This window comes from Cicer arietinum, chromosome 4, assembly GCF_000331145.2.
Source record: "Cicer arietinum cultivar CDC Frontier isolate Library 1 chromosome 4, Cicar.CDCFrontier_v2.0, whole genome shotgun sequence".
Classification (NCBI taxonomy): domain Eukaryota; kingdom Viridiplantae; phylum Streptophyta; class Magnoliopsida; order Fabales; family Fabaceae; genus Cicer; species Cicer arietinum.
The window spans coordinates 65225793-65241657 of NC_021163.2; the positions used below are offsets into that span (position 1 = coordinate 65225793).

Sequence of the window (15865 nt, forward strand, 5' to 3'; positions counted from 1 at the left end):
TTGTCTCCTGTGTGGTTGATGTTACTAACTCCAAATATATTTTCACCAGCATACCTTGTTCAATAAGAATAAGAAGAATTAACACATGATTTCATAACAGAATCAGAACATAATCAGATTTCAGATATGAACAGAATCAAGCAAATGATCAGAATCAGAAATCATAATTCAGAATTCAGGCAGATTTCAGAATAACAGGATCAAAATTATAGAATTCAGGCAGAAATCAGGATCACAATCAGGCAGAGTTCAATATTACCTACACAACCAGGCAGAATTCATAGCATAAACAGGATCAGAATCAGGCATAATTCATAGCATAAACATGATCAGAATCAGGATCACAATCAGGCAGAATTCATAGCATAAACAGGATCAGAATCATGCAAAATCAGGCAGAAATCATAACTCAGAATTCAGGCAGATTTCAGAATAATAAACATGTTTCAAAATCATAGCATAATAAACATGTTTCAAAATCGATTTCAGGAAGATTTCAGAACCATAGAATTAAAAAATAGAACAAAACCAAAGCATAAAAAACAATATTACCTACACAACCACATTCTTGATAATTCTTGTTCCTTTGCTAACTTTTTCTTGATTTGAGGCAGAACAAAACAAGTGTACCTTTCCAATGTAGTTCTATTTCTAGCTCACCTTTCCATTAAGTACAATTTGATGTCTTCAAACATTGTCACTATGGGTTTCCCTCTAGGTCCAATTATGACACTATTGAATGTCTCTGACATATTATTAACAAGCACATCACATTTATAATTGAAACTAAATCTTGACTTTGACCAAAACCTTGGAGGAATCTTCACTAAATATTTGTAGGCCTATTCGTTAACTTTCCTCAACTCTTTCATTTCTCTTTTCCATGCTTGATGATATGTTGACTTGACTGCCTTCCACATCAATTCCTTAAGCTTCTTCCCTGGGTGAATTTTTCTGAAGTTGTTATAGAGGTGTTTTACACAAAATCTTTGTTCCACCCCAGGAAGCAACTCATCCATTGCAGGCAATAGTCCCTTACATAAACAACAAAAAATAATGAATATGGACTTTAATGTGTGCTCTAAAGGTTTTTTAATACAGTAAATTCTACATTAACAAAGGGAAATAGATATCCAAAGTCAGAAAAGATGAATTATTTATAGATATTTGACGAAGAAGACTGCAAAACAGAATTACCGAAGTCCTAAGCCTGCACACAAGTCACCCTCATCCTATATTTGATGCTAAAAATATGCAGCCTGCAGCTTTCTATTTGATGGCTAAAAAATATGCAGCCTGCAGCTTTCTATTTGATGCTAAAAAATATGCAGCCTGCAGCTTTCTATTTGATGCTAAAAAATATGCAGCTTGCAGTCTTGCACAAGGTGACTAGGATATGTATTTCCAATCTAAACTAAATTACCAAAACAGAATTACCAATCTAACAGAATTACCAAAACAGAATTACCAATCTAACAAAATTACTAATCTAACAGAATTACCAAAACAGAATTACCAATCTAACAAAATTACTAATCTAACAGAATTACCAAAACAGAATTACCAATCTAACAAAATTACTAATCTAACAGAATTACCAAAACAGAACTTTAATGAGTACCTTTTGCTGATCAGATATGAAGGTGTAGGACTTGCATGCTTGTTGTCCACCCAAGTCATTAATTAATAAGTTAAGGAACCAAGTCCATGAATCTCTTGTCTCACCTTCAACTACAGCCAGGGCAATTGGAAGCATTTGGTCATTTGGATCTCTACCTACAGCAGCAAGAATCATACCCCCATAATACCCTTTAAGGAAACAACCATCGAGACCAATTATTGGTCTACAAATCATAAAACTCTCTTTACATCCATTAAGACACATATATAGGCGTTGAAAACTAAGTAAAAGTGGAATGTCCACATAGTCAGTTACCTCTGAATTTGTAGCTTAGACTTCTAACTTAACTGTACTATTTGGATTTGATCTTAATAACTCATGACAATAATCATACAATCTTATATATTGCTCTCTGAATGATCCATCAACCATATCAATTGCAACCCTACGTGCCCTGAATGCCTTCATCTTACTTACTCCAGCATTCCACTTTTGATGAACCTTGTTAGAAATATCTGTAATTTTTATGTTCGGGTTCTCTTTAACTGTTGAGTACAATCTTTTCCCGAGCTAACTTGCTCTCATAAATTTGACCTTATACTCTCTATTACATGAATGTGTGTCAACTAGTTTCCTAAGTTGCCATGTATCTTCATCAGGTAACTTTACACAATAGGCAAACCACTCACAACCTTCCTTGCATTTAACTCTCACTCTTAGTTTGTCATTTTTTATAAACTTCAAATCCCTCCCATTATGAATGGCATATGTTGTCATAGCCTCCTTAAATTCTTCTTTACCAGTGAAAAGGGTTCCTAAAACCCACTTATAATCTTCCATTTTTTTTGGCATGACAAATAAAGGATACTTATCAGTTTCTTGTGAATCATCACTCTCCAATTCCTCTGTAAAATACTCTTCATCAAATAATTCCTTCTCACTTTGCATATTGGCCTCTTCATCTTCATCCACAATATGTTCTTTCTCAACACAAATCTTCTTAGGTCTCCCTTTTTTGCTGTTGGTACTTTCTTTCTTCTTTTTGTTAGTATTAGACCATTTCTTACTTGCACCTTTCTTACTTGCACCTACACCTCCTTGTCCTTCAAGTCCGTCACCACCTATTTGGACCTCATCAAACACATCATTCATGAGCAATTCATCATCAGAGTCTCCAAAAATTATATTAACAACATTATCTTCACCGTCAGACTCAATATCGTCTTCTGTTTGGGTTGCACTTTGGGCTGGTTCATGTGTATCATTTCCTACTTTAGCAGCTTCTTGAGCCTTAGTCTGCACATTATCCACATGTTGTGGGCCTGTTTGGGTTGGTTCATGGGGCTTTTTAGCTTCATTTTTTTGAGTCTTATTCTCCACATTATCCATAAATATGGGCTGGGATATTGGATGAATAAGATACAAATCCACTTTCCCATTAGCCTTGGCAAAATTTACCATTTCCATTGCCCCAATGTCATTTTCCAAAAACTTTTTCTCACCATACGCCTCATACCATATACTAACAACTTCAGGATACCTCATTTGTTTAATAATATCCAAAATCTCAAAGTAACTCCACCTGTCAGCATCACATTTCCAATTAGAAACTTCACCTTGGTACACTTCCATTGTGCCATCCAAAAAATACCCTCCATGGTGAACATCGACGAAAAAGACATCCATTCTACTTTTTTACATTGAAAACACATAAAAAAAACTCATTAATAGAAAACTATAATCAAATGGTAGGGACCACAGATCTGACCCCATAATCTTAGAAAAACAGGAAGGAATATGTATGTGTGGACCACAAACCCTTGACCCAAAATAATCAACACATGTAAGAATAAACTCATTCAAAATCAAACACATGCAACTAATAAATATCATAAGAACCCAACTAAACCCTAAAATAAATCAGATCATTAAACATCAGAATCCATAAACACGTTACCTTTTCCTCTCAATGTGCGATTACGATTTCTTGAAGCTTCACTCCGATGGTGTGTTCTTCGATTCCTTATAGTTATCGTTGAAATTAATTTACGATTTCACGGAGATTCCAGAAGAAAACGCGAAGACGATAGCATTTCACGGAGATCAGAGAAAATAAAAACAGGAAAATAAGAACACGCAGAGGAAAACGATTTCACGGAGATGAGAAGAGGGAAATCAGTGGAGATGAGAGAAGAAAACAGGAAAATAAGAAGACAAAAATGAGAAGATGGAAATCAGTGGAGATGAGAATACCAAACAAGAGATTTAGAAATATCAAAGAGAAAAAACTGGAAAGAAAACGGATGAGAGAATTTGTTAACGTTGCCTTAACGGAATCTCACTTAAAGGGTAAAATTGAAATTATTTCAAAAGATAAAGTACTGAAATGGGAAAAAAAAAAGTTAAAGGACCAAAACGTTACCTGCAATTAAGTTAAAGGACCACGAATGTAATTTAGCCTATAATATATGTCAAATGATAATGGTGCAAATCAAATATAGCTTAAAGGAACAAATCAAGAAAAAATGAACTCAAATGACCTAAATAAATATTTACGTAAACATAAAAGACTAAAAGTATTTTTGTGTCACTAAAAAATATTTACAATTTTAAATAGCACATGTTTCTAATCCACTGCAAAAAAATGTTTTATAATTAATTTTTTATTTATTTAGAATAATGTATTTTTTGTTTAGCTATTGTAGTAAAAATCATTTACATAAAAATAAATTAAAAATAATAATTTTCTAAGAAACCACTGAAAATAAGTTATCTTTTGAAGCAATTTCTATATTATTTTTATACTCTTATTTTTTAAAGTAGTAACAATCGGATAAAAAGTTTTAAAAAAATGATTTTTTTTTTTTAAATGAAAAAACTATAACAACTCATTTTTAATAATTATAGAATATGACCTATAAACATAAATGTATACTTAAATATACTATTTGGAAGTAATGCAAACAAAATATTATTTTAGTATAGAATAAGAAAATTGAATGAATATTAAATTGAAAAATATCAAACAACACCTATTTTGATATATTTTTTTATACAAGATAACACAGCAATTCATTTGAGGATGCAGAAATATAACACTATTATTGCTTTTATTTTTGCTAAAATAAGATTTCAGGCGAAGATACACTGCATCCGTTTCATTATCGCTTTTTTTAATACACAAGTTATTGTTCAAAATAAAATATATTTATTGTATTGTTGGGAGTTTATTAATGAAAAGCTCTATGCTTGAAAATGAATGTTCACCTACTTGTAAGTTGTAATTGTTCAAGCACTTAAAGAGTTTAGACTTTCTTGACTGTAAAAAAGAGTTCATGATTTCTTTGTTTTCTATATTTTTAACTTCTACTTTCACTTTCTAATAAAACAATAAGATAATATAAATCAAACATTTTTCTTACTATTTTCTTTTATATTTTTGGAAAAAAAACCAACATATTCATAATTTTGAAAATGTCAAAACATTGTTTCATTTACATTACTCTTATAACATCAACAATTCAAGTCTTTAACATTTTGAAATAAAAAACTACGACTAAAAAATTTAATCCAACAAATTAAACAAACACAAGCTGATATTTTTAGTTTTTAATCCAATTTTAATTTTAATTTTCCAATTATACGGTATAATAAATATAATGTACATCACTTAAATTATTTCACTTTATATTTATAATAATAGAATAAAATAGCACAATCATCATTCTCTTCATTATTTCACTTCGTAAGTGATTTTTACCTTGTACATCATCTACGGACAAAATAAAAGTGACATATTAAGAATGATTAATTCATTAAAGGCAGTGGTATATTTGGGAGAAATCATTGTGATTATATTGTACTTTTTTTAGCTCCCTCGCTAAATTTTAAGTGAATAAAATTTATTAATCTCTCATATTTATCCTTTTTTTTATAATTAAATTCTAACTTTTGATAATATAAAATACACTATTAAATTTTAGTTTCCGATAGTCTATTAGAGCACGAATGAACAAAATCAGAGGGATGAATGAACATCTGTATGCCTCATAATATTGTAGATTTATTTAATTTAATATAATCAATGCAACTGTTGAGATTTTAATGTTTGAGAAAAAATACTATGCACTAAAAGTGTAAACTAATTAATTGTATGATTATACCGTATGATTGTAATTTTCATTAATTATATAATAAATAATTCATATTAATTAAATGACTGTGTAAACTTTAAATCGTGTAAAATTGTTTACATGCACCCTTAAATCCTTAATGTTTTGATAAATAAATGTAATTTTAGGGTTTTCTATATATTGCCAGTTATTAAAAAATTGATTTTTTTAATAAATAATTATAATTAAATATTTTTAATAATCAAATTTTTATTGTTGACTAATAGTATATAAAATCTAAAAGATTTTTTTTATATTATTTTTTGTTGGAAATGATGATGCTTTTAATGAAAGTTTATTGGAAATAATGATGACATTTGTGAGAGTCAGTGTTGTTGTGAATTGAAAAAATTGAGAAGTCCCACATTGGAAGGATACCACACACTAGTAAAGTATATAAGGTGGAGGTAATGAACTTAGGGAGGGTCCCAAGGGGCACCCCGATTTTGTGAAAGAGGGTCTTCTCGCCTTGCACAATTTTAGGCAGTGCCATATACATATATATTATCAGGATTTTTTCGGCATTCTCATTGTCTCATAATATAAAAAATAAAATGAATGCATTTAGTTCAAAACGTTTTTTTTCTTTAATTTATTTTTGTTTTGTGATACGAGATGAATAAATATTGTGGTCAGATATATAATTAGACTAAAAGTGGTGTATGCTTTGCATTTTGCAGTGCTGGATATATATGATCTTTGACATCTCAAACATCGGTCGGTACAGATAACATTTTCAGTTCCTAATTTATTTTCAAAAGGTTGGAAAAAATTAATTACCAATAAAAAATTAGTTCATTTTGTTATGTTCTGTCGGCTAACTTTGCTTCTATTATGTATCTATAAAACTAAATATATAGAACTATTATCTTCTTATTTTTATTTATTATACACAATACTTTTAAGGGTCAAATGTGTCTTTTTAATGGAAGGGGAAATTTTTCAAATGATTTATAAGTAATAGAAATTATTTCTCCTCCAAATTCCTCAAAATAGAATGATAACAAAATTAAATTTAAAGTTCTATTTGGTTCAACATAATAGATGAAAGATTTTAATGGATGAGAGAAAAAAATAGAGAAATAAAAATAGTTTGGTTCGAAGATGAAAATGCTTTTTAATAGTTTTTTGTTTAATTAAAAAATAGAGAATATTTTAAAGTTTTTTTAATTAGGTCGAAACTTTTTTCTGAATTCTCCTCTAAATCCTCTCAGAACAGAAGGAGAACAAAAATAACTTAAGAATTAATAATTATTTAAAGGAGGGATTTTGTTCATCACACTTCCTGCTTCCTCTTAAAAGTTGAACCAAAGATATATAGTTTAAAATATTACTTCTCATTCTTTTCTCCCTATCTATCCCAAACCAAACATACTCTAAAATAAATTTTGTTCCATTTCCCTCTTAAAATTAAACCAAACAACATTTAAAAAAAAAAAAAACCCGCTCTCCACTTTTTCAAACTCCTCTCACCAAATAAACCCTAAACCGGAAACATAGTTAACAAACTATTTATATTAAAATATATGTAACCATTAAATTTTCATGTAGTTAATCAGTAAAATTTAAATAAGATTATTATGATTTTTTTAAGTTTAAAGCATGATTTCGCTGATTCATTCGTATAAGTCACTTTAACAAATAACACATACATTAAAAATATAACAAACTCTGTTGATTTTATAAAATTATTCTTCATTTAAAAGGAATATACAAAATATTAATAATATTAATAATAAACATGAAAAACACAAAAATAAAAATAACTTTTCTATCGATGAAATGTTACAATAGTAAGTATAATGAAGTTTATATACTCAAATTAAAATAACTAATTTCTAGCTAGTATAACTAACATATACCTAAGTAACTAACTTATGATCAATTTTACATCTCTAATAGTCACTCGTAAGTTAGAAGGTGTTTCCGACACTTTTACCTTGGAATAAATAACATAAAAATTGGTAAAAAAGAGAGAATATTTTAAATGATTTTTTATTGAAACTTTTTCCTCAATTCCCCTCCAAATCCTCTCAAAATAGAAGGAGAACAAAAATAACTTAAGAAATAAATAACACCTTCATAAGCTAGAAGGTGTTTACGACAATTTTACTTTGTAATAAATAACACAAATGTTGGTAAAAAATAAAGAAATACAATGACAAAACATACGTCAAGTAAATAATTTTGAAATGTAGAAAATAAATCGGTTGAAAATTTTTGAATGCCAAAAATACATCGTCTAAGATTTTTGGATGCTGATAATATATCGGCTAAAAGCTTTTGTTTTGGAAGATTTATTCTTCTCTTGAAATAAGAACAAGAAAGATTTTAATGCAATCTTGCTTCTTCTCCTTTTTTGTTGTTGTAGTAAGTGTAGAATTAAATCTACATTTCTATGCAGGATCATCTCTTGCATTTTTTCTTTTCTTTTGAGCAAAGTCTCATGCGTAACTCCTTGGTAATTACTAATTAGTTTGGATTTTTAATTGAGAATCCAATCATGATTTTTTTTAGAAACAAGAACAATATTTGTTGTTGTTGTTGGTAAGTGTTGAATCTAGAGTTTACATTTTCATACAAGATCTTGATTGCATTTTCTTTTGAATGTCAATTTGACTAAAAAGAAATAATTTTGCTACAAAATATTGTTGGTGTTCTTGAAAAATCTTCAACAAATACATTTGACTTCATCTTTTTCATACTTGACGAAAGTTATTGATGTTGAAAGAAAGTTTATATCAAAGTATTAGAAAAGTCTTAGGTTTTGCAATAGTTTTGTTGGCAAACATGTTGTCTTTAATGTTTATTGTCTTATGAATTTTTTTTTATCATCGTCATTATGGTGAGACAATTCTAACTTGAAAATTGAGAGGAAAAAAGAAGAAAATGAATAAATTATTCAAATAGAAAAGGAAAACTAAATCAATTAACCTATGAGAATTTTCTCACAAAAAATTTGAAAAAGAAAAACAACAAATAACTAGCCCAATAACTAGTCATGTAATACTATAATAAAATATATAAAATATTGATAATAAGCATGAAAAAGAGAAAAATAGAGATAACTTTTGTATTGATGAGATGAGAAAAATGATTACAACCAATTATAATCACTTTTACCAACTAACTCTTGGAGCTGCTTCTCAGCTTTCACCGCCACATTTGTAATTCACATATGACACGCTAATGACGAGAGGAAAGAGTTGGATCAACATAATGGTTATCAAAATTAGTTTTCTGTTTTTTTAATTTGTGTCGGGGCTAAAGGTGAACTTTATTGAAGTTAATGTATCGATATCGTGGTTGGAAGAGGCGATTAATATGCTTAATTGCAAGATGAGAAATCTGTTCTTTTAAGACTGTTTTCCGAGTTCAAAATAAATAACTCCCATTAAATATAAGTGTAAAACAAATTTACACTACAAAATATATCAATTAAACTATTTAAATTTAGTGAAATTTATATAAATTTAAAAATAATTTAGTTTATATATTATTAATATAAAGAATTTTTAATTTTACACTATTAATCAATCATAATTATTCAATCACTATAGATATTTGACTTTTACTATAATTATAAATAAAGACATGCTCATGAAGGTTGTGATGTCATAGAACATTTTACACCTAACAGTAATAATTAAACTCATTTAAAAATTGGGTGTTAGGAATTGTTTTTATTTAATATGTCAATAAATGTGTCTTCCGGAGGAGGTTGCTAGAATAATTCACGTTTTTAGATAGAATAATTCATGTTTTTATTGTTTTAAATTTAATAATGGTCCAAACTTTAAAATATTGGCTTCTCACTTCCATCTTATAAGAAATGCATAAAAATGTTACTTTGATAAGAAAAAATTATTTAAAGATAAATGTTATTTTAATCAATTTAATATTAATTATATAATTTTTTAATTGTAGCGTATAATTAATACCATATGTACTATTTCAAAACACTATTATTCACTTTATATTTATAATAATGAAAAACATGGTACGAACACAATCTTATCCCTATTAACCAGATCTGTTTGCCTATACTGTACCATTTACTTACATATTTTTTGAATCTCATCTATTCATAGTAATGAGATTTTCTACGCATCAACTACCCCAAGATCTTTACATTTATTAAAGCCATTTACATGGCCAACTTATAGAATTTAAGTTTTTATTAAGCAAAAAAAAAAAGTGAATATATTAAACACATCCAACCACAACTTGTGCAAAAATAACATAAAAAGATACACCAGACCATAAACTTTGAGATTTTAGTATTTCACCGCAAATCAAAAAATTGAAATCCAAGCGATACTAGGGCCATTTATTTAAAATATTTTCTATTTTTATTTTTTAAAAATCTGTATTAATTTTATTTATAAACAAAGAGTAAATATAATTTTGAAGTGAACTATTATCAACATTTTTAAAAACATTTTAAATATCAAAAAATTATTTTTATTATATTTAATAATATATTTTCTTTAATTAGTATTTTATATTATTTCGATAACAATAATTCATTTTTAAAAAAATTTATTAAGATAAAATAAATACACATTAAAAAAAATTTGTTGAAATAAATGAGACCCTATATGTTCAGTAAAGAAAAAGACTGTTTGCGTTTGATACACTCCACCAGCATCAACAAGCCAACACAAGAATTTTAGATATAAAAAAGAATGTGATTTTGTTGTATCAAAATTGAGGAATTACCAACTCCTTAAAAAAAAAGATAGATAAAAAAAAAGATAGATAAATCTTCCACTTTATTTGAGAGGTAAAATGTTAAATTCAAATTTAATTCTCTTAATTTTGTAATGCAAAAATTTATGAGAAATATTATTTTCTTTATTTCATTGATTTTTATCATTAATTTTTATTTTTATTGATAAAAATGCATTTATCTCTTTTAAAGTGTTCTAATCGAGTCAAATAGTAAACGATATAAATAAATATAAATATAAAAAAAAATTGATATTGTTTTTTATTAAACATAAGGAGATAAATACTTTTTAATGAACTAGAGACCATGTTGAAGATGAAAAATGATAGTTTTAATGTGTCAATTCAGTGAGACCTGAATTTTTTTTTAAAACGGTAAATTTATTCACAAAGATGCAAATAAAGAAAAGAACATTTTGTAGAGTAGTATATTCTTTCCACTTATTAATCCAATTGGGTGTAGTTGGCATTTGGCAGAATCTATTAAATGTGTGCACATGCATGTAAACCATAGATTGATCATACACGTTCCAGTTAGATATTAACTACGAACTGTATCTTTGGCATAGCACTAAATGCACTTTCCTCAATTATTATAACATGATTATTTGAAGCACAATTAGGCTTCAAAAACTATACACTTGTTTACATTTTCTGTATACATTGTTGTTATTATTTTAATGAAGTTCTCAACCTATTATTTTTCGTTACCTTATGTTTCCACTTCAATATGTTTGACAATATCATTAGTTGTTTTATGCAAAACAAATGCTGCTTTGAAACTTCCACCAAATACTTCTTTTCCAGCAGTGTTTGTGTTTGGAGATTCAATCATGGATACTGGAAATAATAACAACATGACAACACCATCTAGGTGCAATTACCCTCCATATGGAAAAGATTTTCAAGGAGGAATCCCAACAGGAAGATTTGGAAATGGAAAAGTTCCATCAGACTTTGTAGGTAATGCTTTATATTTCTTTCTTCTCTTCACCATTGCAATTTACATTCTTTAAATAAATTCAATCCGAGATAATCTAAGTTTAATGTTCACTTAAACAACATTTTGATAAATTTTATTTATCTCTCGGTTGAACACTAAATTATCATAGTTCATTTTTTTAGAATCGATAGATTAACACAAAAATAATAGTTTATTTCAAAATTATATATTTTTTGGTTTTAATCCTCCTATTTTCAAATATAATAAGTTTAGTAATTCAAAGTTCAACTAAATGAGTAAAAAATTATTTTAGTCAAATTTTGAATTTAATACTCACTATGAATTTGTTCTTTTTACAGTAGTTTCAACTTTTAGTTTAAATCAGTTGAATCAGTTAAATCAATGTTAATACGATTTATTTATTTTTTATATTATTGTACTACCACCAGCTGAAGAATTAGGCATTAAAGAATATCTTCCAGCATACTTGGATCCAAATCTCCAACCAAGTGAATTGGCCACAGGTGTAAACTTTGCATCCGGTGGGGCAGGATATGATCCTTTGACATCAAAATTAGAGGTATATAACTATTAATTATTTCCTCCAAAATTATTAGAAAGAATTAAAAAAATAAAAAAATAATGATTTTGGTACTTGATGATTCAGGCAGCTATATCTATGTCTGGCCAGCTAGACTTATTCAAAGATTACATTGTGAAGCTTAAAAGAGTGGTTGGTGAAGATAAAGCAAATTTCATCTTAGCCAATAGTCTTTTTCTTGTGGTATTAGGAAGCAATGATATTTCTAATACTTATTTCTTGTCTCATTTGAGACAAGTGGAATATGATTTCCCTACATACTCTAACCTTTTAGTCAACTCAGCTATCAATTTCTACAAGGTATATATTTATATATATATATATATATATATTGCTAATGATTTTAAACTAAAATACTTTGTCTTATTTTTTTATTTTGGTTTTCATATTTTTAAATATAATTTTTTTAAAATATGTTTGACCTTTTTTTTATATGTATATTGAAATTGAATTTTGATGATGTGACAAGATGAGACATGACACAATCTAATTGTGATTTATTTATTTATCCTTGTTGAAAGGATATACATGAACTAGGTGCAAGGAGGATAGGAGTATTCAATGCACCACCAATGGGGTGTGTACCTTTTCAGAGAACAATGGCAGGAGGAATAGAAAGAAATTGCGTGCAACAATACAACGATGCATCTACTTTATTTAACAACATGTTGTCATTGGGGATTCATTCCTTTAAGGAGAGATTTCCAAGTAGCAGCATTGTTTACTTGGATGTCTACACTCCTCTACTTGATATCATTATAAACCACCACAAATATGGTAATTCTATATTTCTCTACTAATTAACATCAACAACCTAAATTAAGAAATCAATCAAGAAAAATTGTTTCAAAGTCAAATTTCATAAAATATTACTCAATTTCATTCATAATATTTGAAAAGACTATTAATACATTGTACTTATGATGTTATTGCAATACATTTTCTTTTTTATTAAATAAAATTCAGGTAAATTCTATCATTTTGAGAATGAGTTTTACACTAGTTGTGAGACCAACCTAAACTTTAATTATGAGAAAAAGTGTTAAAAATATCAAATTATAGGACACATTTACACATACAACCCTTACATTGGTAGAGATATTTGATTTTAATCAAAATTATTTCTAGGCTTAATTGCAGTTTTGGTTCTCCTATTTTAGCTGAATTGTGAAAGTAGTCTCTTCATTTTGTTTCTCCCCAGTTTTGGTCTCCAAACAGAATTTTAGTCCAAAATTTGATGAAATTTTATTTTTTAAAGCTGTATTTCACTATTTATGATCATATATTTCAGATACAATTGTTGCAAATGAGATATTGAGACATGATGTGATTTAAATAAATGCAAAAAAAAAAATTTCATGAAGTTTTGGACCAAAACTGAAGAGAAACAAAATGGGGGGACTACTTTCGCGATTCAGCTAAAATAGGAGGACCAAAACTGAAATTAAACCTTATTTTTAAATTCATCTTTATGTAAGATTGTGACAGTGACAATATAATTTTTTTTACGTTCATAATACATAATAATTAAACTTTTAATATTTTATATTAGTGATCTATCTCAAAAATATTTTAATGGTTTGTTATTTATCAATTTAATTTATAAGAATTCTGAATTGATAGATTGAAGATTTAAACTTTGGAAAACAAAAAATTGCTGTGAAATTGCAGGCTATAAAGTTGGAGACAGAGGATGCTGTGGTACAGGGAAAATAGAAGTTACATATTTATGCACCCAATTGGAACCCACATGTCCCAATGATTTGGATTATGTGTTTTGGGACAGTTTTCATCCTACTGAATCCGTTTACAGAAAACTTGTGCCACCTATCCTCCAGAAATACATGGACAATTTATGATGAATTGTATTTCTTTTTCTTTATATAATCAAAGTGGGTATTATTCCACATAAGTTACAAGGATATTCCAATTCATATATAACGAATAAATATTATTTTATTATAAAAACAAAATTTACATGTCGCGATTTTATTTTTTACGATAACATTTTGAATGGTATATTTTAATATAAATCTATTACACTTTAATATCCACAACTACAACAAGAGTCAAATAAAACAAAATAAGTTATTGGGTTTAAAATAAATCAAGATATGATAAAAAAAAATAAAGTAACATTTAGATTAGGAAAATTTCCAATGATTTAGCTATAGGGGCTAAAAAGAAAATATTAATTTATAGATATTATCTTCATTTTTAAACTTCTTTACTTTGTATTTACACTAGAATATAAAAGGACGTTAAGTATGAAAAAACTACGAGACAATCAAATAATTTAAATTCGTAATCACATCAGCAAGGAAGGAAATTGACCGCATAAAAATAGTATAATAATAAAAAAGAAATAGAACTTTTTATAATCAGTACCACCTTAGATTAAAAAAACATCCCCCAAAATAGCCTACATAATTTTGTGACATGCAAAAATTATGTCCTACTATTCATGTTAAACCCAAAACGTAAGTTTCACATAACCAACAAAACCAGCAATAAAAACCATTGAATCAATTGCAAAAACCAATAGCCATAAACTTATAATTTGATATTGATATCATTCTTAATCCCCAAAAATATGGTAATTCCTATCATAATTTTATTTTCTTTTTTCTCGTTTCATTTCTCCAATATTATTGTCTAAAATTATTTTAAATTTATTAATTGAATTGCAGGGTACAAAGTTGTGGACAAAGGTTGTTGTGGCACAGGACTAATAGAGGCTGGAGTATTATGCAACCCTTTTGTTACTACTTGTTATAATGTTTCAGAATATGTCTTTTGGGATAGTTATAACCCTACAGAAGGAGTATATAGAAAACTCGTTGAAATCCTCACTAAAACATATTTGAGGGGATTGTTATGAGCTCCATTAATTAAGTTTAGTTGGCCTGCGAACTTAATTAGATTCTAATTATATTTATATTAATTGTCTATCCAAATAGTATTTTTTGACAAATTAATTTAGTTGTTTGCTTGATTGTTTAAAGTATTCCAATAATTTGACAGACCCTGATTTTTCTCTATGAAATGTTTACAACTTCTCATTTCAAATGGATTAAAGAAAATTCATCACGCGGGTTGGTTTGTTTCAGATTTTTTTATGAAAAAATATATTTTTTTAAATTAAAAATTATTTTTTATTGTTTGAATGATGTTTGTTTTTTATTTTTTTAAAATTATTTTGTTAAAAAGTCAATTTTTTATTAAAAATAAAAAACTGAAAAAAATGTCATACAATTTATAAACACCGAACTTAACTAAAAAATGATATTACCCTTATCTTTTTGAAAAATATGAAATTTTCTCATTTTCAATTTCTCCGCATCGTTTTTTGCTGTTTCTATTTCTTTTATTTGAATCATTTTATCTTTCCTTATTCACATGTTGATACAAATTTATTTTTGTTTTTGTGAGTTTATTTATTGTTGATGAGTACTTAAACTACATTAATCAATTTTGAAATGGATATATATGAGAAGTGAATTAAAAGAATAAATTTTGAAGTGATCAATTTAAAATATTTCAATTGTTCTATTACACTAACTTACGCAACAAATGCTTAAGAAGTTCACCCTAGCATGACAAGTATTCTACCAATTACTAACGGCTGTTTTAATGACTATGGATAACACTACTAGAAAAATATATTTTAGCGTCAACCAAAAGCTCACGCTAATACGTTAAAAGTTGACGCTAACGTTGATTTAACGTCCGATTAGCTCGGTATCGGGTCTAGGTTAAAATGGTCGAAGCTAGAAGAATGTGTTCCTTAGTTTGAG

The 15865-nt window shown here is 27.6% G+C and overlaps 1 protein-coding gene across 1 annotated transcript; it reads left to right on the plus strand.

The window, feature by feature from the left end:
- Positions 1–11100: 11100 nt before the first annotated feature.
- LOC101500754 (GDSL esterase/lipase EXL1-like) lies at positions 11101–13990 on the plus strand. Its single transcript, XM_004499235.4, has 5 exons — positions 11101–11487; positions 11917–12047; positions 12135–12368; positions 12590–12845; positions 13740–13990. Exons 1-5 carry the CDS (start codon positions 11205–11207, stop codon positions 13925–13927), a joined length of 1092 nt encoding a protein of 363 aa, XP_004499292.1. The 5' UTR covers positions 11101–11204; the 3' UTR covers positions 13928–13990.
- The last annotated feature ends 1875 nt before the right edge of the window (positions 13991–15865 follow it).